We start from the raw sequence: 24,009 nt of genomic DNA, 5'->3' as shown, positions 1-24,009 counted from the left end.
GCGGGCCGGCCCGGGCTGTGAGAGCCGCGGCGGGACGGGCGGCGAGCGGCGGAGGATGAGCCTGCTGTGCGCGCAGTATCTCCGGTGAGTATCTCCGGAGCGCGGCCGGCCGGTGAGGCCGCGGCCGGGCRGCCCGGGGACGGCGGGAGCGGGCGGACCTGGAGCTCTCCGGCCTCGCAGCGGCAGTGAGGAGCGGTTGGAGGTGAGCGRGGCGTGCCTGGGGCGGTGCGGGGACCTGGCCGCCGCGCTCCCGAGCCCCGCAACCGGGCAGACTCGGCTGCCGCATGGCCCAAGACTCTCCAGCAAGGTCACGCCGGTGCCTTGGAACCGCGGGGAGAGCAGGGGAGTCCACCGGCTTCCCTGCTGGAATTCTTCATCCCTTCCCAAGGAGGTGCCGGCATAACCCGCCGCTGCGGAGTGACCGCGAAGTTTGATTCCGGCGATGGAGGGGGACCGGGGCTTGCAGCCCCGGGAGATGCTGTGGGAGAACGGGAGTAGTGGGAGTCGTGTCTCAGCCCTCGCCATCAGCTGGAAGCCCTCAGTCACGGCTGAYACAGCCGGTCGGTGCTGGGGACCGTCAGCTGAGGGTTTGGGAGAGGAGGGAGRCTGGCAGGGCTGTGCTTTGAAGCAGAACCGTTCCCGAGTCCCTCAAGTCGAGAGTGCGAGATACCTGAGATTCATACGAGCAGAACTTTGGTAGGCTTCGGGGTGAGCTTACCGTTTGGGTGGACTTATATACCCAAATGGTCRTTCTCTAGTGATTTTGGAAAGCAGAGTCGTGGGCTGCAGATTGCTTTTCAGTAGCTGTAAAGTACTGAATATCCGTGTTGATCGTGTTATGTCACCCCTGACTCTTCCAGAACACCTCATGGAAAAGGAGCAGGTATGCCAGAAGGGTGTGCACATTCCTTCTGAGTTTAGGGTTTGGGAAGGTTTAGAACGAGTGAATTCAATGAGGTTTTTACGTTTTGAGAGCACTTTGTAACCAGAGTTCTGAAACACTTCAGCTGTCTCTCCTTGTGGTTTTCCAAATACTTCCCTTCTTCCTCATCTTGTCTTTTATCTCTGCCCTTCTGTTAGTCCAGATCCTACCTCAAGTTTATTTCTTAAAAAAAAAAGAGAAAAAAAAAAGATTATCATTTTATCTTATAGTGAGTTTATGAGGATTTTTGTCTTCCAGGTTAGTACACCTATGCTGTCATGGAACTTCTTCGTTCTTTCTTTCCTCTTATATTGTGGAAAGAGCTCTTAAATGCCTTATTAGCAGTCTTCTACCAGTAAAAGATTTGCTTTTGTATTGTACAATGTATCTTAATAATACTGTAACCTCTGGCTCCCTGTTCTTCCTGTGACTGCACATGTCCTTTGGCTGCTTTGTGTCCTGGCAAGGCCATGCCACTGAAGTCACATGTGTCCCTGCTCCTGTCATCTTTCTGCACCACCAAGCTCTTCTGCTCCACCAAGCYGTAGATGCTACCTGCAAGCTGTGGRCAGGAATCACCTGTTTCTCCTCTCTTTGTTCCTCCCACACTTCAGCTCAGGCTGGGCTGTTCTTGCTTTTTCCTGACTGCTTGGTTTGTATTGTGCCACAGCAACAAGACTGAAGCAGGTGGGCACTAACATGTTACAGGCAGTGACTCTGTTAYCAAGAACCTTATCTCTTCCTAAAACAACAGGACACCTCCCCCTCCCAAGCTTTTCAAGCACTTTGTAGTCCATCTTCTTCCTTCTGCCCCTAAAGACCATTTGGGTTTGTTCCTCTGTGTAGAAGGCAAGCTTGGGGAAGGCTTCCTTAAAAAGCTGTCAAATGCTTTCTACATCCACRGAGTGTACATTTAAATTGTTTGATTTGCATAGGGCAGAAATGCAGCTGCACATTACTCTAGCCCAGGCTTATAAAGGGAGCTGGGAACAGAGCCTCAGACTCTCAGAGCCAGTTCTGTTAGTCCTTTGCCTTAAGGAGGAGGGTATCCTCCTTTTTGCTGTGGTTGACAGGCTCAATSTGAGTGTAATGAAGGAGTAGACCAAAGTATAACAATGTGAGAGGTCAGCTTAACAAAACATTGTGCCAAATGAAGACCCAGAGCAATTAGTCTCTGCTGTCTTCATTGTCTTAAAACTAAGGAGGGACAGAAAAGTTTCTGTGAGAAATCATTTTTCTGTGTATTTGAAGTGTAGACGGAAGTGAGCCAAATTTCTAAAGTGAACATGTAATGGTTGAATAACTAGTGAAATAATGACTCTGCAAGAATGGAGCTGCTGAAAAGATGAGCAGAGAAGGGACTTTTAGCTGGACTACCTTACCTCTTCCACTTCCAGTTTCTTGCTTTCTGCATGTGTGTGAATCAGCTCTTTTAAAACTGTCCTTGAAGGASTGTGCCCCTTCAATCAACCTGTCAGAACAGGGAAACACCTGAGCCTTCTCCAGAAGTCTTCCAGGAAGAGCAAAGAAGGTCAGGCTTCATRTACCGAGTCTTTGAAAAGTTTCAGAAGAGTCTTTTTAAGTCTTTTTCCTATGTTGCAACAGATTTTTGGGATTTTTGCTTTCCCAGTCTTATCCTTTTCAAGGTCGTCTGTCAAGAGTATTGGAGTGTATTCTCTCCCATCTAGTTACCTACATACTTCTCTGGAGTCATTGTTTGACTCACTTCTCAAAGATTTGCATTACATCTGGTAAAGTGAGTAGACCTTTCAGAGGGTTCTTTTAAAAATATTTTAGGAAACAGAGGTACAGTTTGAGTCTCCCTGTTCAGGTGAACTTGTTCATCGAATCTGCCTGAAAATTTGTATCCATGCTGTTTGTGCTGCTTGGGAAATCTGAAAGTACTCCCTRTAAATCAGGTTAATCTCATGGGCCCATGTATCCTGCTAGATATAAAAGAAGTCACTTTTAAGCAAAATATTACTGGTAGGATTTCTGACACAATAGCACAGAAACTTCTGAGCCCATCCATTTTATAAGCCAGTGTTGGGCTTTAGTCCATGGTTGTTTTGCTTTAGACAAATGATCTTCAATGCCAATTTTATATGTTAATGTTCAATATGAAGTTAACTAGGATTCAGAAGTTTAGGAGTTTGAGATAGGACTGTCTCAACTGTATTTCACAAAGATGTGAGCTCAGTTACCAGTTAAATGTGGTGTTGCACAGGTAAATTGTGGTTTTTAGCACTCCACAAATGTAGAATAAAAAGTGCTTGAATTACAGGGCTTGAACACTACTTAAAAATTCCTGTGCTGATGAACCAGTTGGTAGTTTCCTGTAGCCTTATGATGAGTCTATAACCGACTTCATTAAAGGTTTGACTGCTTTAATAATTCAAAATGTGGCTCTCTTTTCAAAGACTTATCAGTAGCTCCATTAACTTCTGCAACTGCTGTGTCTCTTCATGGTTGCTCCTTTGCTGTTTGCTGGCCCATGACGCACCTCTTGCAGTCTTTCTTCACTGTTAAAGGAGGARGGTAGAGCAGAGGTAATTGCAGTCTGTGTGTGAGCATGTTCTGGTACTGATTCCTGGTCATGATGATGTAGAGGTGATGCTTGTCTGTGCTGGAAAGGCACCAGCCAGAATACTGTTCGAATGAGTCTCAGCARGACTAAGTCAGTTATTTCATTATCTTGAGAGTATATGAAGGGAAACGTTAGTAAATGTAACCTCAGTGGAGAATCCTGTGTCCCTGCAGTGTGCTTCCTTGAACTGGCAGGACCACAAGGTAACTTGGGCCGGAGGAGATCTCAGGAGGCCCCTGTCCARCCTCCTGCWCACAGCAGGGACAGCTCTGAGCTCAGACCAAGTGCTCAGGGCTTGGTCTTGAAAACCTCCAGGGGTGAAGACAACTCAGCCTTTTGGGGCAGCCTGTGCTACTGCTTGACTGTCTCGTGGTGGAAAACATTTTCTGTACATCCAGTGTGAACTTCCCCTTTTTTAACTTATGCCCATTGTCTCTCRTCCTCCCACCACACAGAGAGCCTGGATCCATCTTCTCAATCCCCTTCCTGCTGGCATGTGGCAGCTGTGGTGGCCTGGAGCCTTCCCTATGCCAGGCTGACCAAGCCTGGGCTCCCACAGCATCTCCTCCAGTCCCAAATGCAAGTGCTCCAGCCCCGACTGCCCTGGAGGCCTTGCTCCAGTTGTTCCACGGCTTTCTTGATTTGTCTTGGTATCTCAACAAGACCAGTAAGTCCTGGAAAGTACTCCCTCCAGCTTTTTTATTTTCTGGAATGATTAATATTACTTTCATACAGTGTTTACTCTAGAATTTTAAACAGGGAATGTGTAATGGAGGCACCTCACAGCATTGTGTTTTCCTTGGGGGAACATAAAGGGAAAGTCTCCCTTCTAGTTTTGTCTCTTTTTTTTCTCTCTGTACAAGATGTCTCCATCATTTGATAACTAGAATTTCTCCCAATATTTAGTATGAGCAACACTTCTTATTCTACTTTGAGGATGAGGGTAATGGTAATGATTTAAAGAGGCTAACAAGATTTATGATGGCTACTATTTACTTATGATCAACAAGCTTTTTGTAGTGACCTATGTAGTAAAAAGAGTCACAATAAAAAGTGTGTTAAGCAATTCCCCTCTGAGCTTTCTGCTGAAGGAGATACATCTTGTTGAGAGCCCAAGACACACMCCATACTCCTCAGGTCTCTGGGGGGCTATTACTCGCTCCTTTTTTTCTGTCATGGGRATCTGAATAAGTGAATATTCTCCTGCCATGCAGGGACAACTTGTGCTAATGTCTGSGTGTATCGTCAGACTTGTGATCATTTTTTATTTTTCAAACCTAGATTCCTAAGGAAACAAGGCTGTTCGAATGTGCTAAAGTTGGTTGTTGCCTATATAACTTCAKGAAAGTTAGCTGGTTAGGTGATCAGGTCTGGGTGATCCAAATGAGTGTACCTCTTGAGAGAGAAGCAGGCAGAGCCCAGCTGGAGTGTAAGGCAGCACTTCCAGAATTTCCTCTCAGCTGTGGTGTGTTTATTTCTGTGCTGGGGTTTGTGTGTGCTCCTTTGTAGGGAGGTTACAGCAGGGATGGGAGTGCGTGTGCAGGTTAGCTGGTACTGGGCACATTTTCCTGCTGGAGGGACTGGCAGGAAGGTGAATTCGTGCCCGAGAGAAGAGGACTACAGTAACCAGAGGACCTGACTTGCTTAGCACTTGGCAAAAACTTGGTCATACAGACCAAAGGTGTGTTTTACACTTGAACAGCTCTTGACAGAAGTTTCTCACTCTCCCTCACCCTCAACCCTGATTTGATGGCAATGAMTTTATGGCCAAGTCTGAAGTAAGCTGAAGTGGGGAACTACACTAGGTTAAAACTGCTTTTGTTTTGTTTTTTACCCATGGGGTTTGGTCTGAGTTGGTTTCCTGATCCCATTCATCATGTGAACACAGATGTGCTAACAAAAAAGGGTGAGCAGGATCGAAGCAATAATGGTTAAGGGCAGGGTGGGACTGCTGCTTGGAGTGATAGTGCTTGTTATCATTAAAGTGCTCACTGACCCAGAACCCCAGTAAATGATGTCCTGTCTCCTAGAATAGAGCTGTAGCTATACATAGAGTGTCATCCTTGTAGAATGTACCTGGAATCACTGTCACAAGCTGTACCCATCTTTTCAGTCTGGACTGAGAGTCTCCCCTTTTCTTCCTTGCTGCAGAACACACCTTATTGTGGATGCTGTTACTGAACTTCCTTTGTACTCTGCTATGAGGTTACTTGCACAATAGTGTTCCAGTGACCTAGAAGTGCAGGTTAGTGTAAGTTAAGGCACAGCTGTATTTATTTATTTTTGAGGCCAGGGTTGATCCCTGTAGCAATTAATTCTCGTTCTAACCTGCATATTCCTATGTAGTTTGATCTTTATTAGAAAAGAGAAAGTTCTGTTGTGGCAGTAAAACCAGGTGATGCTTGTCTGAAGTGTTAAGAGGGAATGCAGCAAAGCATTTTGAGAAGGCTGTCCCCATCTCTGAGTATAGGGGGTTGAGGGTTTTTTCCTCTGTTTCTTCRTTTCAGTGCATGGTAAGAAGATGCATTTTCTTGGTGAATTAAGTGTTTTATTTAAGTAGTCAGTGTRYTCYGGCTACTTGTAAAATCTGTTTCTTCTGTCCTAAGAAGTCATAACAAGTAACCATAGCTTGCTCCAGTGAGATGATTTTTGCCTCTAAATAACCTGATCTGGGCAACGAATTGTATCACAAACTTTTAAGTTAAGCAACTTAAAGCTCTATKTAAATCCCTCTATGTGGAAACTGAAGTTGCCCTGCTTTTTAGCTTGCCACATTGGCTGTTGTRTGCATTTTCAGATGTCTTGGTGCTTCCCACTGGAGAAGGAAAGGCTGGGTTGATGGGAGAAGACAGCAACTTGATGGATAAATGTCTTGGTATCTACCCTGCCCTGCTCAGCCTGCAAAAATGAATATGGAAGAGGAGTGATTGCAGTTCAAGTGCATGGTGGCTGGGGAGGGAAGAGAGGATAATTTGCTTCAGTATCTGCTTTTGTTGGGTGAGGAGCTGCTGGGGGTTGTCGAGGTTTAAGGGTCTTTGATCACTGCTGTTAGATCTTCACAACAGCAGCTGAGATTCACTCGTAGGAGCAGATTGGTAGAAGAGCAGTTAAAGAATGCAGCTACAATTTGTAAGGAATATATGTGGGAGGACATTATTTGTTGCTTTCATTACTTTGAACTTGAGGATTGTCCTCATCTTACTGGAAAAACTGCACAGCTGCTGTCAGGCAGGAGGGGAATAAACCCACAGGTTTTTTTTTTCCTTAAAATCATAAGCAGAGATYCATACTTTGGTCCTGAAGTTTTTAATGTATTATAAGGGAAGTTTCGGTGATGTTTGGGAGAACATGGTGTTTCAGTGGTGTTTCCTGCACTCAGGGAAGGRTATCGTATCTTATTTCTCTTAGTGCCATGGACAGAATAGAGGAATAAATAATACCTTGTTTGTTATGAAGTGACACGAGGACTCTGGACCATCATTTGTCACGGTTCCATACAGGATGGRGGGCTTGTGGCTGTGTTTGGGTGTTTCCTGAGCACTCCTGTTGTTACTACACTGGGCAGGGTATTGCAGGAAGCGTTACAGTTGTACTGCAGTCATCACCAGCTGCCACTTGTGCAGCCCTGCTCCAAGTCCTGCCTTTGGGCCATGTTTCTAGACTTGTCTGTCTACTGCTGCTCTTGCCATTTGAATTTAATAACTTTTGATTGAAAACTTGGGGACTTCTCAGATGACCAAATGAGGGAGAAATGGCTTAAACAGTGTTCTGAAGCTGAGTATTTAAATTCCTCTGAGTTAAATCAACAGATACTTGTTCAGATCAGTGTAATGCTGGGAGCAGGGATGGAATAAACTTTTCTGAGTAACATTAGGCCTGCTTTCTCYTTCTGTATTGCAGTAGGACTTTTCTTGGATTATTCTCACTGGCTTCTACACTCTAGGGATTATCATAAGGAACCAGAAGGCTGAGGAGTTTTTGTGAATCTTGGGATTGTTACAGAGCTGTGTGCAACAGACTGAATTTCACTGATGAGACTCAAATCAGAGATACCCTTGAGGTATTTATGACTCCTGCTAGAGTTAATATTCTCTTCTGCCTTCAGAGGAAAGAAAATTTTTCAGAAAGTATTTGTGAGGTCCCTAATATATCAGCAGTCTTATTTCTCAGCTTTTAAGTTCATCGTTCGTGGTGCTGGAAGTGTCCTCTAATGCTCAGCTTGCTGGAACATTTTTCTGCTCCATCTAATAGTATATGGGTAAARCTGATTTTTACTTTATTTCTCCCCCTCCTCCTCTCCTCTCCTCTGAAGCATTGTCTGTTTTTGAGTCTGTGGGCCCTGCTTGTCATACAGCTGAATTATCTCAGAGTTGCTCTCTAGTTGTTAGAAAATGGGAAATTAATTCTGAGTGTGGAACCTTTAAGACTGATTCTGCCAAACCACTGTGGGGAACATTTCTTTAACTAGTTTAAGGAAGAACCTGAGGCAGTGATTAGACTTTTTGTTTGGCTGCAGTAAAACAGACCTTTTGGGCATCAACATCTTTATTTCATACTTACTTTGGTGCTTCATGATGCCTTGATTTAACAAGGCCTTGAGAGTTGTTTCTATTTGATCAGGCTACAGCAAAGGGCAGTTTCTTTGGAGCCAACCTGTGCTAGGATCCCCTGGGCCCCATTGTAGTCTGTGCTGTTGTTATTTACCGCATATTAACTTCCCTACACAAGAATAATGATTTTTTTGATAAATCTGTTAGGAAGACCATTTTTCTCCGTTGTTTCATGATTGTCCTGTAAATTGTGCTGCTGTCTGTTGCAGTGAAATTCTCCTGGTGTTTTTTTGCCATGTCTTGTGTTGGTCTCGCCATGATGTGAAAAAAGCATGTGGATATTRCTATGTGTCAAACAGCTGTGACTGTATGATAATCTTTTTTTAACCCAAGGAACTTTGGCAGCTTTGATTCCTTCTGCAGGCAGTACTGGTTTTGGCMGGGCCTTTGGGCATTCCTGCTCTTAATTCGAGGTACACTTGAGCTGTTACAAGGGGTCTTTAGGGTGGATTTTCCAAAGTAGCCTAGTAATAACTGAAAATAGACATGCTAATCCTCTGTACCTATGGAGAAGGGGAGAAAGCGGAATGGGACAAGACTTCTGGCTGTTGAAGTTGTCTGTCTTGAATTTGAGGTCAATGTCGATGACAAACTTCTAAGCATAGAGACTTAATCCAGCCAGATATTCCCAGGAAAAAGCCAATCTACTGGCACGTGTGTTTTTKGTGAGAGGCAGTGAGAACAGTGTTCAAAGGATTTAAGCCTCATTTATTAGTTTTAAAGAAATACCCAGAACTGCTAGAAATGTATAAAACCATGAAAACTGTATCAGCTGTTACAGCTTAAACATGTTGCTTCAGTTACTAGTAAAATAAARGAAATATTATTTCAGTTTTAAGAAAAATGTGAGATTTCTATATTGGTTAATGATTATAAATTAAATTATTAAAATATGCAGAATATACTTGGAATAAAAATCTAGGAGGTATTTCAGTTTGTCTTAATACCATTGATAGGTGTAATATTAAACATATATGTGGAATCTTTAACTAGAAAAGAAGTCATAAAATCCTTAATATGCATTGTCAACATGCATTTGAATTATTACTGCAGGCCTTAATTTAGGAGCAAGTCACACACGTTATGCCAGGGCATGAATGTCTGGCACGTTTTCCCCACAGCTTGAACACAACCTGACTATTTAATTCAGAGATTTATTTTGTTTTGAGGTAAATGGTGGAAGATACGGGGCTTGGGGCAAAGACAACTGTAGGGGATTGTGTCTTGCTGTGACTTCAGCTGTAGTACTCGTCTTCTGGTTTCGATATCAAAGATTAAAGTAATCTTTAATTCTTGAAAGTACCCCAAAAATATTTCCATTGTGTTTCTAATGAAGATAGCAAGTGCTTACTGATGCTGCTCGTGCAACTACAGACTTGGTAGCTTCCATCATGGGTGGCCACGCACAAGTCAGTACTGAAAAAGGTGCTGTCTCTGCCCGTAACATGACATTATGTGGTCAGAATTTTATTCAGAATTAGTTAAAATTCTGTATTCTTTGGTTAAAGATGGTTATAAAAATCTGTCTTCTATMCTGTATAACTGATTCTGTTAATTCCTGAAATTATTCTTGGAGAACTGCTATGCTGGAGCATTAGGTGATGTGGCTCAAGAATGTTTTGTCTTCAGGAAGGACAGATSCAAAAGACCTGAAGATCTTTGGGCCTTTAATGTCTCAGCTGCAGGAAATTTTCTGTGTATGAYTGGAAATGCCATTGAACATATGGATTTCAGGTTTTGCTATTAAAGCAGCATGATTCACCTGGTTTCCTTATTGTCAAATGCTAAAGAACAGTGCCAGAATACTCTGTTTCAAACTTATTTTGGTCATGCTGGTATATCACACAAAAAAGTCATGGTGAGATCCAGCCTGTTGTGGTTGCAAAGTAGAATGCCAGGGCTGAGTTGGCTTGTGCAGCCTGAGCAACATGCAAATGTTAATGGCTGGTAACAGTGTAGTCAGGTGGCAAATGGTTTGATGGCATTGTCACTTCTTGCTTAATATGCCTCAGAKATTCAGAAGAGGTCTTCTCTGAGTGAGAACAGTCCCTACCCTTCCCCACCTTCCAAAAAGTAGCAGTGGGTTGAGSAAGGCTGGTGATGTTTGCTGTGGGCTTTTGGTGGGAGGAAGGAGCCAGAGTGGGTGAACCCAGGACGCATGGCRATTCCCGAAGGCAAGACATGGTGCCACATGGGAATGGTTTGRCACAGGGTCCGGGATGCTGCTTTAGGCTAAGGAAATGACTCGGTAGGACTTCAAAAACAAGCAACTAAATGTTTGTCAGGAGTAACGTCAGGGTGATGGAATGGACTGCACAACCTCTTGAGGTTCTTTCCAGCCTTATGATTTTATCTTCAGGTGGGATGTGTTAATTCATTGCTATGGAGCTTTTTTCTCAGCCCTCRAAGATGGTAAAATGCGTGTAACCAGGTCTGGTCTGACTGCTGAAAGGGGGACTGTGGTCTGGAAAACTGCATTTACACTTTTGCTTTCTACAGAGTTTATGTTCGGTAAAGGTCTGCTAAACGCCAGAATTTTTCCATATGTACAGATACTGATTTGCAGTTGGCTGAACATCGTATGAACTTCTGTGACATAGAACTAGAAAGTAGTCTGTCTTTAGGTCTTGAAATTTAAATTTTTAAAAAACCCAATTTGATTTCAATAATTTTTTTATTTTTATAAAAATATTTAGTTTTCACAAGCAAGTTTATCCTTGGAAGTTATAAATTTGCTCAGATGCTTCCTCCTAACCAATCCATTAGTTTTTTTAAATAGAAAGGAGGTTACTGGTTAACTGGGAAAACCTGGGAGCGCTCAGCGGGGCAGTGGTGGCAGTGGATCTGTTTGGAGGCAATTTGGACCTGCTGGGGCAGAGCCGCACAGGTCAGCTGGGCTTGGGCCAGGGAGCTGCACCTCTTCAGCCAAGCTGGATTTCCTCCAGCTCTGTTGGTGTTTGACAGGGCTCAAGARCTTCAAACTTCACCTTTCCTGGAGAGGCACAGTTCTTGTAGTGTATCCATGTGCTTCCCTTCTTCTGTGCTAATAGCATTGGCTRGATCTGAGCTGGCTGGATTGGTCATAGTTTGTCCCTCAGCTGAACACAGAACAGAGTAACTTCCCACATTCCAGGAGTACCATGTGTTTTGGTAGTGGACTCGAGTATACTAGCCAGCAGCACATCTGGATGAGCCACTCGTAAACTGAAGACAACCAATAGCAGAGGACTGCAGGAGAGTCATGTCTTGCTRAACAAGAAATTATTCAAATATTCTCTAGTTGAAAAGTAAGTTTATCTCAGAACAGCATTGCATGTGTGTTTCTGATAGAGAAGGGGGAGCAGCTAATGAGACTCCTGTAAACAATTGAGAGTGATACCCATTTAATTATCATAAATGGAGGATATAATTCTCCATGACTGGTGTTCAACCTTCTGCTGTTACTGTGCTTTCAGAGTGTGGTTTGCATTTAATTTCAAGATAGAGAATTGAAAATATTTTTCTGAGATGGAGCTTGCAATTAGGATCATACTCAGATGTAACACTGAGTGTTTTTGWCAAGGCTTGTCTGTACTGTGTGGTACAGACACAAACCTCTTTAATTATGAAAAGCTGCTTAAAACTTATGGTTATGTCATGTTTGTGCATAGATTTMTGTTTTGTGTGATGTTGATGTCATTGGRAGTTTATAAAATAAATGGGATTGGCAAAAAACAATTTACAATTACTGAATGACCACAATAATTTAAATATCAGTCATTTTRCTTTAAGCCTTAAGTTTTGGAAAGCCTTGACTATCTGAGCGTAGATCTTAGTGTTAGGACTTGGAGAGCACATTATGAAAATGCTGAACTCCACTGTATCCATCATAGCTAACTTTCTACAAACACAGTATGAAGGATTAGTTGTGCTTTATTTCTGCCACCTCTGGTGGTACCGTYTAATGGATTTGTTCTTTATCCATCTGCTGCTTAGCAAGGAAGACAGTAYCATGAATTCCCAGTAACTGACTYCTCTTTAATGATMATTTTCTCTGTGTCAGAGTCATTCCAGCCTTACTGAGCATAAAGCTCAGCATTTGCCACTGTGCAAGGGGTAATTTGAGAYGGGGATTGAGAGGAAGGGGTTCTGTAGTGAACACCAAAAGTGAACTAGAKATCTGAGTTTTTTATCCCAAGCTATTAGTGGATGCTGGAGGCAGCAGGCAACTTGTAGAGCTGAAAGTCAGAATTTAGATTCTGCAGTTGTTGCCTTCTTGATGCAAAGTGGAGAGGCCATTTCAGGGGACAATGTGTGTCACTGCTTTCCAGTTCCACGGGCAGGTGAGAGGGCATATTTTATCTGCATTGCAAGTGTGGCACTGAACTGATGTAATTTTCTCTCTTTTGCTTGGATTCTCTATACTTTTCTGGGAAATCCCCTGTAGTGTCGGGACCGCTGGTATCTGCTGCCTAACCTGATTATGCCTCTGCAAGGCTGACYTCAAGAGTGGAACTCTCTGAAACTGATTTGATGACACCCATCGGAAGCTGATCTCAATACTCAGACTTCTACATTTTCCATATTTCTGGAAACGGTTTTCAAAGTGCAAAAACTATTAAAAGAAGTAAAATAATGTTCACATGTTTTAACATTTTTGTCTGCAGTTTCCAGCCCCTTAACATAAGTGAAGGTTTTACCAAGTCAGCAACTATAATACAGCAAAATACATTTGTCACCACTGAGACCTGATGGTGTGCACTCTCATCGAGGTGGGTTTGAAAGAGAAAAAAAAAAATACTACTACAACAGCGTATTTCAAGCRGGGGTGGGTTTATTGTTCAGAAAATAGTTCTGTTGCTTCTCCTTGATTAGTCTCAAAACCTTGTGTGAATTATCATGGTAAGTTCAGTTGCAAACCTCTCACATCCATTTTAGGACCATAGTCCTAAGAGCTGGTAACCCTTAYATGTGCTTCCCCAAAGTTCCTTACTGTATATAGAGAGGGAACAGAGCTTTATGTTTTGGTGTCTGTCTTTCTGTAAGAGAGAGAGAGCYGTCAGTGGCGGTGAGGATTGGAGGGCAGTCTTGAAGTTTTTGTGCATTTGTGCCTTTGAGATTGCTTTAGTTTTGAAAAATCAGCTTGTCCATGGGATGGTGTAAAGATTGGAGGAGATATACAGTTGGATTAGTATTTGATCTCAAATGTTTTGYTTTTCACTCGTTCTCAGGTCAGCTGCATAGCTGACATGTCAGACAGTGCAGTAAATGTGTTACTGTATGGATGTGCCAGRGTAGTCTATAAAAATATTATTTGTTTGCTGTTGGAAATTTTCTTTTGAAGGTATTACTTAACATATGAAAATATATCAGTGTCTTGAATTGCTACACATATTGAGTATCCATTTTGTTATTTCCTGAGCATGCCTTTTTTTTATAGCTATTAAATTATTATTAGTGTTACTAAACCAGAATTTTTCTGTACCAAAAATGGTGTCAGGGTTACCTATGGAGCTATACTGTCAGCTTCTGGAAGGTARACAAGGTAAAGATGACTGGTGTTTTTTGCTTTTCTTTGTTGGGCGACATCCATTTAGAGGTTATTTTTCTTCCTATTATCTTTAGTAAAATTCCAGATAACTAGTAGGTCGAGATGAAGAGTTAAAGAGCATCACAGTCAGTATTTGTAAAAAATGACTATGGAAAATACAGCTAAGCTTTCTTGCACTAGTCCTAATGCTGTATATTTACTACCAGCTATTCTTGCTTAAATTGGAAAATACAGGTAGTTAGGTACGTAGTTTTCGGTTACTTTCCTGGCTTAAATTTTGGAGTACTATGGAAAAAATCCAGRCATACTGCTGATCCTGAGCAACTGGACTCTGAGGCATTTAGCTCACATTGTGACTCTAGTTTGTAAGGAGAGGGAGGGCAGTGGAATACCAGAAGCCTGAGCAGTGTAGGAGACTTGTATTTCCTCTCTGTAGATTAAATCAGAGATTAAGAACGTATAAACTTTCCTTAGGAGAGCTTATACCTTTGGGGCACTTCATTTTAAAGTCTTGAGACAAAGAAACTGACTRTCATGAAACTGGAGGGAAGAAATGAGTTTGAATGAAGCTGACTACAAACGAACTTCTACCCTTATTCAAGGAGGATTGTCAGCTCTGATCAAACTTGGAAAGAGACGCTTTTGGTGGTTGCGCTTTGAGGATGATTATTATGACTTGCTTTTAATAGAGCCCGGACTAGTAGAAGGAGGGAAGATGGGGCTAAGAAAAACATGTTCTATGTGATCATTTCTCACATCCTTCTCAGCTAAGGTGAGAACACAAAAGGAATAGAGCAGGATTCCCTGTGGAGGGGTTTGTATTCAAGTGATGATTGCTTTGCTTTAATACCTGCTTGCAGAAGAGTAGTTTGAGGTGAGTTTTTTTTACTGGTGGTGAAATACTTATTTCTGTGGCTTTGATCTGTAGCTATAATCTGATTAAACTGCAGGTCAGTCCTAAGATTGTTATAGAAATATTTCCCTTTGGCAGGTCATAGTTACAGGTGCAGTTACTTGGTCAGAGAAGTCAGAGTTCTTTATCTTTTAGAACCCAACCTTTAGCAAAGCGTACCAACTGTAAAGGATTAGTAGCCAGAGTGCCTCTGCAAACTGTAAAGAAGGCTTTCAATTTTAGCAAGTGTTAGTGGTAACTCTTAGGAATTGAAGGAAAAATGCTTATTTCCTATAAAACTGTCAACCACTTATCAGACMGCAAGTTTTCCTTACATCTGGAGTGCTGAACTCTGGTGATGTCTTGGATACATGCTTGGGGGCTTCTGAACAAGCAATCTCCCCTAAATGTCCTGTGGAATATTCAGTGTCCATGCTGTTATGTTTCCTACTGCTTCCACCTGCCCTGAATCAGCAGGGGTATGCTTAAACACAAACAAATAAAGAAAAAACCCACTGAGTATTAAAACCATTATAATTTTTTTGTTGAAGTTAACTGTTATTTTGAGGAAAATCTAAAATGGCAGTTGCAGTGTTGCTTTGGAATTCTGGATGTGAGCCTTGYCAAATATTGAAATTATTAAATTTAAATAGCAATTTAAGTGTATTTGACTTTTAGTGTGCTAGCATAGGAAATTTACCCTTCTACCCAAAATGAAAGATTTCCCACATTTGTTCTATATTTTCTGGATATTTTCTATATTTTTCTATTCCCTTTCAAAAGAATGGAAACTTTCTGGCAGTGCCCTTGATGAGCCTTGGGACCAGTCACCRCCTGCTAAGGCACAACAGGCTGCTGGTGCTTTTTGTTGGGGTACAATTTCTGCAGGAAAGAGAACTGGAGGAGTATGAATTCCTGGAGTGAAACTCTTGACCACTTAATGATTTTTAGTTTGTAGAATCACAGAATATGTGATTAGATTCTGTTGGCTTTTATATGCCCATTTTAGTCCTGTAAATCTTCAGTTCCTTCTTGGGGGGTTGTGTTACTGAGATTTGATGAGGGAACTGATACAGCTGCTGATGCTCATGCTGCCAGGGGAAAACCGGGTGGAGTTCCCCTTCAGGCAGTGTGAAAGCAGAATGCTGTGTTCCCTGTTGGCTTTGGGAGGGCTGGGGTTTTCCACGTTTTTTGTAAAACTTACCATGCCTGGTGCATCCTCACTGTGAAAATGAGAGATGTGTGGTGTGGGGCTTGACTTTGACCTGTTGGACTTTCAGAAATAAAGGRTGTTAGCTGGGTAACACAAAACTGCAGCTTTGAGAACTTTGGCTTAATTTTATTTGCTTATCTATGCTTGAAAATGAAGCTTGTTAGCAAACCCCTGCTTCTGTAGAATGGATATGTCCCTATAAGAGATGCAGGATGGTGTGTGCAGAAACATAAAAATTGTGATTGACTGCTTTGAATTGTAGCAAAACTGAAGATAAATATTGGAACAGAAACGAGCTGTTTTGGGACAGTGGTAAAATAGACCCCTTTGTTTAGTGATRTGCAAATGCAATTGGAAGTCAGATGGCAGCAGGAGGAAAACTTGAATAGAATAGTTAACCAAAGAGGTTGTATGATCTTTTCTTGTTTGGTGTTAACATCAAGTTGAGCGAACTTTCTCTATTGTCAAGGAGTAAGTGGGACTGCATGATCTTTTGATGTACCTTTCAGCCTTTCAGTGTGATGGGTTAAACACTTGAAAGTATGTAGGGGRTACACATCCCAGTATTTGTGGATTTTGTTTCTGTAGTGTTTACCTGCTTAAGGGTTTTCTTGTTTTCTTTTTCTGCTTTGAAAAAACTTAATTGATCAAGAATGGTAGAAACTTGGAAAGGGGAAAATGAATGTGTCTTTCTTGTCTTCTTTACTAAGTCCAGGGGTKCATTCCAGACTGAATTAAGTATCTTGCACGTCCAGGAAAGCAGGACTTTATATACCCTCAGATTCTTAAGAGAAGTTTCTTTTGTCACCTGTGGAGACTTAAATTTTAATCTATCTTCTACGTTTAGAACCTCAAGAGAAGGTATTGACTATTGTGTTTTAAAGTTTTGAAGCTTTTCAATTTTAYGAATGAAATGAAAATTCCTTTAGCTGTCAAACTTTTTTACTGAATTGGATGGGTGGCTGTTGTATTTCAGTTTAAAGTTTGACTAAAGCAGAGCTGAATGTGTATATTTGGTTAGGAAATGATAAAGAGTAGCTATTAYGATATATCAAGGTGGTATATAGAAATACTTGAAACATAATTTTTTGAACTATGGGGTTGTTCTTGTTTGGTTTTGGACCAAAAAACAGGGAAGTTTGACTTGAAGGCTGGACTTCTGAGTCCAACTGGGCAAGGAGGTACTTGAGGATATTCTTGAAATGATATGATGTGTAAAGAAGCCTTACCAGGTTTTCTAGCAGGCAGCGGGTTTTTTTGCCCCAGAATGAGTCATTCTAATRTAAATTCATGTTGAGGCAGTGCAATAAAATAAGTGGCCAAAAAGCTTGTTAAAAATGCTGGGCAATAGAAGGAGCCATTGGCTCTTCGAGAAATTCTTATCAGTCATTATCASTGAACTCCAGTCAGTGCCTTCTAGGAGTCGCTGAGCATCAGAAAGGCTTGTCATGAAGTCTGTAAAGGAATGCACAGTGCATCTTCTCTCTCAGTGCCAATATTTTGCCACTGATACAGAACAAATTTTGTACCGAGGCTGCCCCCTTTTATCCTGGCGACAGGGTAGGATGCAGCTGTGTGAAATAAAGTTGTTTCTAGGTGGAAATGAGAAACAGCATGCTGATGTTAGACCAACTCTTCGAATTCCTTTGGCTTCTAGGAAGTACTGAAATAATTTCTATACATTTTATTAAAAATTRCAGTGACAATCCCTTCTGTGTAGCTTGTTGCAATTTTGTAAAATATAAAAGGCAGTCTGTGTTATGGCTGGTGAAGAGATTAGTGCTAAAGTCTCTTGTTCTGGGAGTCCATACAAAAAAAAGTTGTTTTAGGTAAGTCTTTTTGGTACAAGCTCAGGTGTAGCCATATGATTAGGTCTGTTTGTTTACAGGRCACCTGTCAGCAGTCGCAGTGATGTAGAGACTGAGGCCCTCTACATCTGAATTCTCTAGGCAACAGTGAGGGCAAACTTCGGGGGGAGGAAAGAGCATCTTTGYATTTCCCTTTTTAAAGATTATTACTTAGTGGAAGGTAGTTCTGCATGAGTAATTTCCAGACTAGCAGTTCTTAGCTTTTAAAGGGAAGAGCCTTTGCACCTAGAGAATTCTGGGCTCGTGTCTGCAGGCACAGTCCTGTGTGTCCTGCCGGGGCTGARCCTCTCATGATTCGTGGCTTTGGCAGCACAGAGTGTGTTCTCAGCTCAGAGGAGACCTTCACAGCACTGGCAGATGTTTGAAGCATGAGCCAGACTGTAGGAACTTGTCTGGCTGTTCAGAAAAGTGAGACTCCAGCACCTGAGCGAGTCAGCTTTTCCTTGGGAGCASTAGCATCACTGGCTGCCAAGTCCCAGCACTGCAGATCTGGCTCAGCTCTGTCTGACTGGTCTTGCAGGTCAGCAGCACAGGGGCTGCCAAGRCACAGCACACAGAGGAGATTCCTGGCCTTCCTTATCTCCTCTTGGCTCCATGGGGGACAGGATCTGCTCATTCCCATCCTGCTGGCTGCAGCCATGGCGGGCCATCACTTAGCCACCTTTTGGTAGCTCCATGTGGATAAGGAAGWAATGTTCCTTCGCCTTTCAGCTTTCTCCTGACACAATAGCTAAAATTTCCATAATAATCTTATCTGTGTTCCTGGCTGTTGGAAGTTAAAAACGTACTAACTTCTTGAAATAAATAAACTGAAAAAAGTTGTCTTAAAGGCACTCAATTCATGGAGCAGGTGAAGAACATAGAAATTCTCTTCTGACACCAGTTAAGATATTCTTGATTTAATTAAAGCTCTTGGAGTATACCAGTGCTTCTTGGACGGTACACCGTGATGGCTATGGCGAGCTGTTACAGGTAATGCTTGCATTTAATAAACAGGAATTTTATGAAGAGATGTACCAATATACATTTTCCTAGTGATGTATCTCCTATTCTGATACCTTTTTGACTCTCATGTGGACCTTCCTTATAATTTGTGGCCGGTAGGASAACCCAGAACAACCTGAAAAACTGTTTTTACTGTCACCACAGCTTCACATTGGCAAGAGAAAGTATATGCTGGTTTCTGCAGCTTCTTGAGGGATTTAGGTGGTGCTTTCTCCTGGCTCTCCATTATTTTTCAAGCTGGCATCTGACTTTCATGTTAGGCAGAATGTGTCTTCCTTTTTGTTTTTTTTTCTTTTTTGTTTGTTTGTTTGCTGAGGCAGGTGAAGTGAGCATTCCATGCGCTGGGAGTATTCCATGTCTGGTGTGGAAAGCTTGAACTCTGCAAATCTATGTCATCAATTGAGTGTAGCAAAAGCAGAAAGATGTGTCCCACCCAAACCAGGCAGCCTCATATCCCCTCTGCCAGCCCTGGATTGATTCTGTGTTCATCAGACAGGCCAGCAATGCTGCTCCTTGAAGCTTTTATGTACAGCTGACACCGCGCTTAACTATAACATCTCCGCTGGCTGCTGCAGCCAGCCACTGACCATTCAGAAATACTTATTTATTGAGGACTGTGCCCCAGTGTTCCTCTTTTTGGGAASCTRTTTGCCAGCCTCCACCAGCARTGGGGATTTGCAGCAGATGCTGAGYGCAGGAGCTGTAGGTATCACCTGTAGTTAGTTGCCATTCTTTCTATGTGTACTGTGTGGTCTTTTTTCCTTGCAAACMTGATCAAAGTGTTCCTTTAGGGAAGCAGTTCAAGGAAGAGAGGTAATTGGGGAAGCCATTGTCTTTATCCCTTCTCTGTACAAAAACTTGTGCAGCATGGGGGAGGCAGGAGGACTGTACCAAGGTCCTGGCAGGAGTTTGTTTTGCCCTGACTGTGTTGGCTCCTGTGTTTCATGTGTGACAACTTAGAGTTGATACCAGATTCCCAGGTAAGTGGTATCACTGATGTTGGCTGGACATTGCTGCCACATAAAGCTTTAAATATAAACTATAATATATATGAACTGTATCATTTAATCTAGATAAAAACTATATATATATAAACTATATAATTTAATATATAAACTATATGTAAACCATATTGTTTCTATCTAGTTTATTATATAAACTAGAATAAATATAAACTTTTATATATTTTATTAAATATATCGTTTATAAAATATATAAGCTATACAGTTTAATATATAAACTGTACAAACTTGAGTTTGTATTTGTTCAGAAAGAGGCTTAAGCAGTGAAAATGAGCAGTTGACTGCTGTTATGGGATCAACTAGAAGCATTCAGGCTGTTGAACTACAGTAGCTCAAATCCTGCATGGGGTRAACTAGAGCAGAGTGAGTTGTAAGCACACTCACCATTGCATGAATGTGCTTTGGCACAATTCAGTTATTTTGATTTGCCTGTTTCTAATTTATTGTTTTATTGCTTTCTTACAGGCAGGCAGAAGTCCTGAAGGCTGACATGACAGGTAATTACCTTTGTTATACAGTTGGTCTTGCTTATTAATAATATTTGATTCTTGATTTTGTTTTCCTTTTGTGTAYCTTTTATCATTCCTAAGAATTCTCTGGAAAGTGTGGCCTTATATTAAAGGCTTGTCCTCTGTATATAAATAAATAAWTAGTATTTTAACAACTGTGCCCCTGTTGCCTGTACCTAATACATATTTTTGAAGTTGACTTTGGATGTATTTGGAGATGAAGGTCATGCCACTACTTCTTTTGAGGCTCCTGCCCAGACTAGCACAGCAACTGCTGTACTTGGGATTGGTCAGGATTTGGGTGTTTTTGAGGAACCTGGTTGATGGAAATGCTGATCTGAGCACTGCCATGTGTTGTGAAAGTGCAGCCCTAGACGTAGTGAAATGCTATGGGCTATGATTTAAGCTGTATATGTTAATGGGAAATGGGAATGTTTTATAGTCATGTATCAGCCCTACTGTACAAGTGGCTTCCCTAATGAACTTTTGCTCAGTTCTGCTTGCCACCATGGTGTAGTGGATGTAGCAGGCTGGTGTGTAGCCCCCATAGGAATATTATAACCACCTGGACCTGCCTTACCCAGCAGGAGTGGCTCCACCATCAGCAGGATGGTTTCTCTGCCATGAGGCCCATCCCTTGTGCTCTGAAAGCCCCAGCCCAGGTGATTGTAGGAAGCAGTGGACTCTGTCACTCAGTAACAGTGTTTGCACTCACCCTCTGGGATGGAGAGCAGATGGCTACTGAAGAGTTAGAAAATGGCAAGCACACAGCAGTACTTTGCCTACAGTGTTCTCTAAATACCAGCAGCGCATGTCCAGGCACTGTCCTATTTAGCATTCCTCCATGGATTTATTTTCTGCTTATTATATTCAGGCTACACTAGATTTTTTTTCTGAATTCATCCAGTGGCAAGAAATTCAGCAATTAAATAACTTATGGAGAAGCACCTCCTCCTACCTGTTTTGTTTTTTGACTTGCCAGTTGTTGCCTTTGTTGTAATCTAGTTCTGGTGTTGTAGGAGGCTCATCAGATAAATCAGTGAGCACTCAACCCCCAACTCATCTGTAGTTCAAGTATTTCACTCTTCTGAGGAAACTGATAAAAACAGGTGTTTGGTGCTCTGTATCTTACACTCTGTTTTTYCACTTGGTAAATGAGTGAAAAATCAGAGTAACTCCATCAATTTGTGTGTTACAAAAACTGTTGTTTCTTTGTTTTTTTTCTTTCTTGTTGCTCAGATTCAAAGCTGGGTCCAGCAGAAGTCTGGACGTCCAGACAGGCTCTACAGGACTTATATCAAAAAATGCTAGTGACTGATTTGGAATATGCTTTAGATAAAAAAGTGGAGCAGGATCTGTAAGTACTTCATTGAATTTGTGTGTRTATATGTAATGTGGGCTGGGGAGCAGGAAACCTTTAGACTTCCAGAAAAGTATTTTATCCTGTGGAACGGTTGTCTTACTTCCTTTAAACTGAGAGCTGTGCTGTGGGTGAAACATGAGAATGCACTGCAGAGCTGATGAAGAGCATTCAGTAGGCTGGTTMGTGTTTCACCTCTGGCAATTCAGTAGCAGCCATGTCGTGCAGGAGTGAGTTTTGAAGAGACAGATGGAGGGGGGGAAACTAAGAACACCAGTCTGCTCACCTGTCAGGTAAAGGCTGAAGTCTGCATTTTCTAGAAAGGAGCAACTTTGCCTGATGTCATCAYCTGGAGCTTTGAGCAAGGTCTAACACGAGCAGAGTAGCTGCCAAAAAGCCTCATTTTAAGCCCTGTGAGGTASAGCTGGGCAGAGGGAGGAATAATTAGAGGAGAACTTCATGGGTTGCTAATGACACCTTAAGAATCAGGGAAGGATGCAGCTGTTTTTTCTCCATGCCCTGAATCCATTCCCTGTTTTTCAAGATGCAGATGTGGGTTATACTAAGTTTAGTTAACAGAAGGTTGTGGTTCTTTCAGCACTGAGRGAAGTCAGATGAGCAGGTTGCCTGAATTGTCCTGTCTGTGCTTCCAGTTACTGAATGATTTTTAAGCCTCATTTCTGTACCCCACATCTTGTTTTAGGAGGGACTTCTATGCTGCCTAAAACAGAACAATTGCAAGCAAATACTAATGATATTAGTGTTAGCTATATACCTATATACGGATATGTATTATCTATATATGATCATGACCTGTTTCCCTAGATATGAGAAGTGAGGAAAAGTGGTTATTTGATATTTAACATTTTTTCTCATCTGAATGTTGCCTGAATTTGAATATTCTTCATGTCTGATGCTATGTAATTAAACAGTTCTTTCCTGTTGCTTATGCCATCTGTGTAAGATACTTCCAAAGTAAAAAAGTAAACACTTATTTTATTTTCAGTTGGAATCATGCCTTTAAAAATCAGATCACGACGCTCCAGGGTCAGGCAAAAAACAGAGCAAATCCAAATCGGAGTGAAGTTCAGGCGAATCTTTCTCTGTTTTTAGAGGCAGCTAGTGGCTTCTACACACAGGTGAGTTGCACAAAGTAGAGGGTGGGTGGACGATCAGTTTTAGATGGGTAAAATCTGTTCTTTGCCCTTAGCTTAGGAATCTGCTGCTGTACTGGATCGACCAGTGCACTTTGCTAACGCTGGTGCTCTCAGCAGGACATGTCTGCAGAGCTGGTGATGGGCTTTCTTTTGATCAGCTGCAGTCTTGAGCTGAAACTTCTGTGTGTCTGGCAGTTGTTTTGGTGCAATTTAAGTTCCCTTCTAGTAGAATCTGCTTTAAAGCCTAAACTCCACTGTTTTGGGCAAGGTCAAAGCTCCATTTCTTACTGTACTCTATTGTGACTRCTCAGAGCAATCACAAGGCAGCAGGAAAGGTTAGAATGATACTTCCTTGCTCTATCTCTTGCCTTCTGGCTGTGCATCTGTTGCCTTTTTGAGCTGCTTTTTGTGTGAATMTTCTAGCTACTAGGTCTAGCCTTCACTGGCTGTTCAGTCCCTCTTAAAGCCTTTTACTCTGTCTCTGCAGTGACCTGTGGTAAGGAATTTTGTCTTTTAATTGTAATGTCTCTGAGTAATGACAACACAACAAACTTCAAGCCTGGCAGATGAGTTAATTGATGATTTCCTTGTACTCTTAGTTCTTTTTTTTTTTCGCTGCTTCTCTGAAAAGTTCTATTCAGCTTCTCATTCCTGCATATGTGTTTGTGGKCCATTGCCTTCATTCCTTTTTATTCCCTGGATTGTGAAGGATAAGCAAGAATAATTAGTTTATTCTTGGATTGAGTTATTTAGGAACAKAAATATGTGCAGAAAATGCAGATGCACAGGATGTGTGATGGCCTAATGTTTTGTTCTTTGCCCCTTCCTTGTGTCTCCTAACACCGATGGTGAGCATTRAGGTGTAAGTCTTTATTTTCAACAATTAGAACAATCAGTTCACTTCTAGGAACTTTTCTTCCCCTAAAGCAAAACTATGTTGTTGAGTGCTCTTGGGCTAAGAATATTTTTCAAGGTTTTCAGTTAATCACCAAACGAGTGTGATTCCTATTCACGTATTAATTTCCTACTGACTATTTTTTGTCCACACTCTTTCTTACATTAGCTTTTGTTAGATTTAAGCTTTAAATTACGGAGAATAAGAGTCAGTGTCTGATAATTTCCTTAATAAAGACAACTTGCCTTTCTTTCCTTTTTTCCCTTCATTTGGTATCTGGTTCAACAATTTTGTGGTTGCTGAATCCTCTCCCAGGTAGTGGTTCAGAGTAAACTTTGTTGGCTAATTTGCACTGTTTTCAGTGTAACCTCAGGTTGCATCAGTTCCTGTTTGAATTCCAAACATCTTCAAGGCCAACCCCAGGCTTTTTCACAGAATC

At 41.8% G+C, this 24,009-nt stretch overlaps 1 protein-coding gene across 5 annotated transcripts in view; it reads left to right on the top strand.

The window, feature by feature from the left end:
• Positions 1–6: 6 nt before the first annotated feature.
• The window catches only part of SMG7 (SMG7 nonsense mediated mRNA decay factor), a 51,052-nt gene continuing 27,049 nt past the window's right edge, over positions 7–24,009 (top strand). For all 5 annotated transcript variants that reach the window (XM_057379745.1, XM_057379747.1, XM_057379746.1 and 2 more), the window contains exons 1-4: positions 7–84; positions 20,115–20,146; positions 21,398–21,515; positions 22,525–22,657. In XM_057379745.1, coding sequence (XP_057235728.1) covers positions 56–84; positions 20,115–20,146; positions 21,398–21,515; positions 22,525–22,657 — 312 coding nt within the window. In that variant the 5' untranslated portion in view covers positions 7–55. The remainder of the gene's footprint in view (positions 85–20,114; positions 20,147–21,397; positions 21,516–22,524; positions 22,658–24,009) is intronic.

The sequence above is a fragment of the Malurus melanocephalus genome, unplaced genomic scaffold (genome assembly GCF_030028575.1).
Source record: "Malurus melanocephalus ecotype Western Australia unplaced genomic scaffold, MMel_1.1 scaffold_419, whole genome shotgun sequence".
NCBI lineage: Eukaryota > Metazoa > Chordata > Aves > Passeriformes > Maluridae > Malurus > Malurus melanocephalus.
The sequence above is the reverse complement of the archived record's forward strand: the minus strand, read 5'-3'. Positions and strand labels throughout refer to the sequence as shown.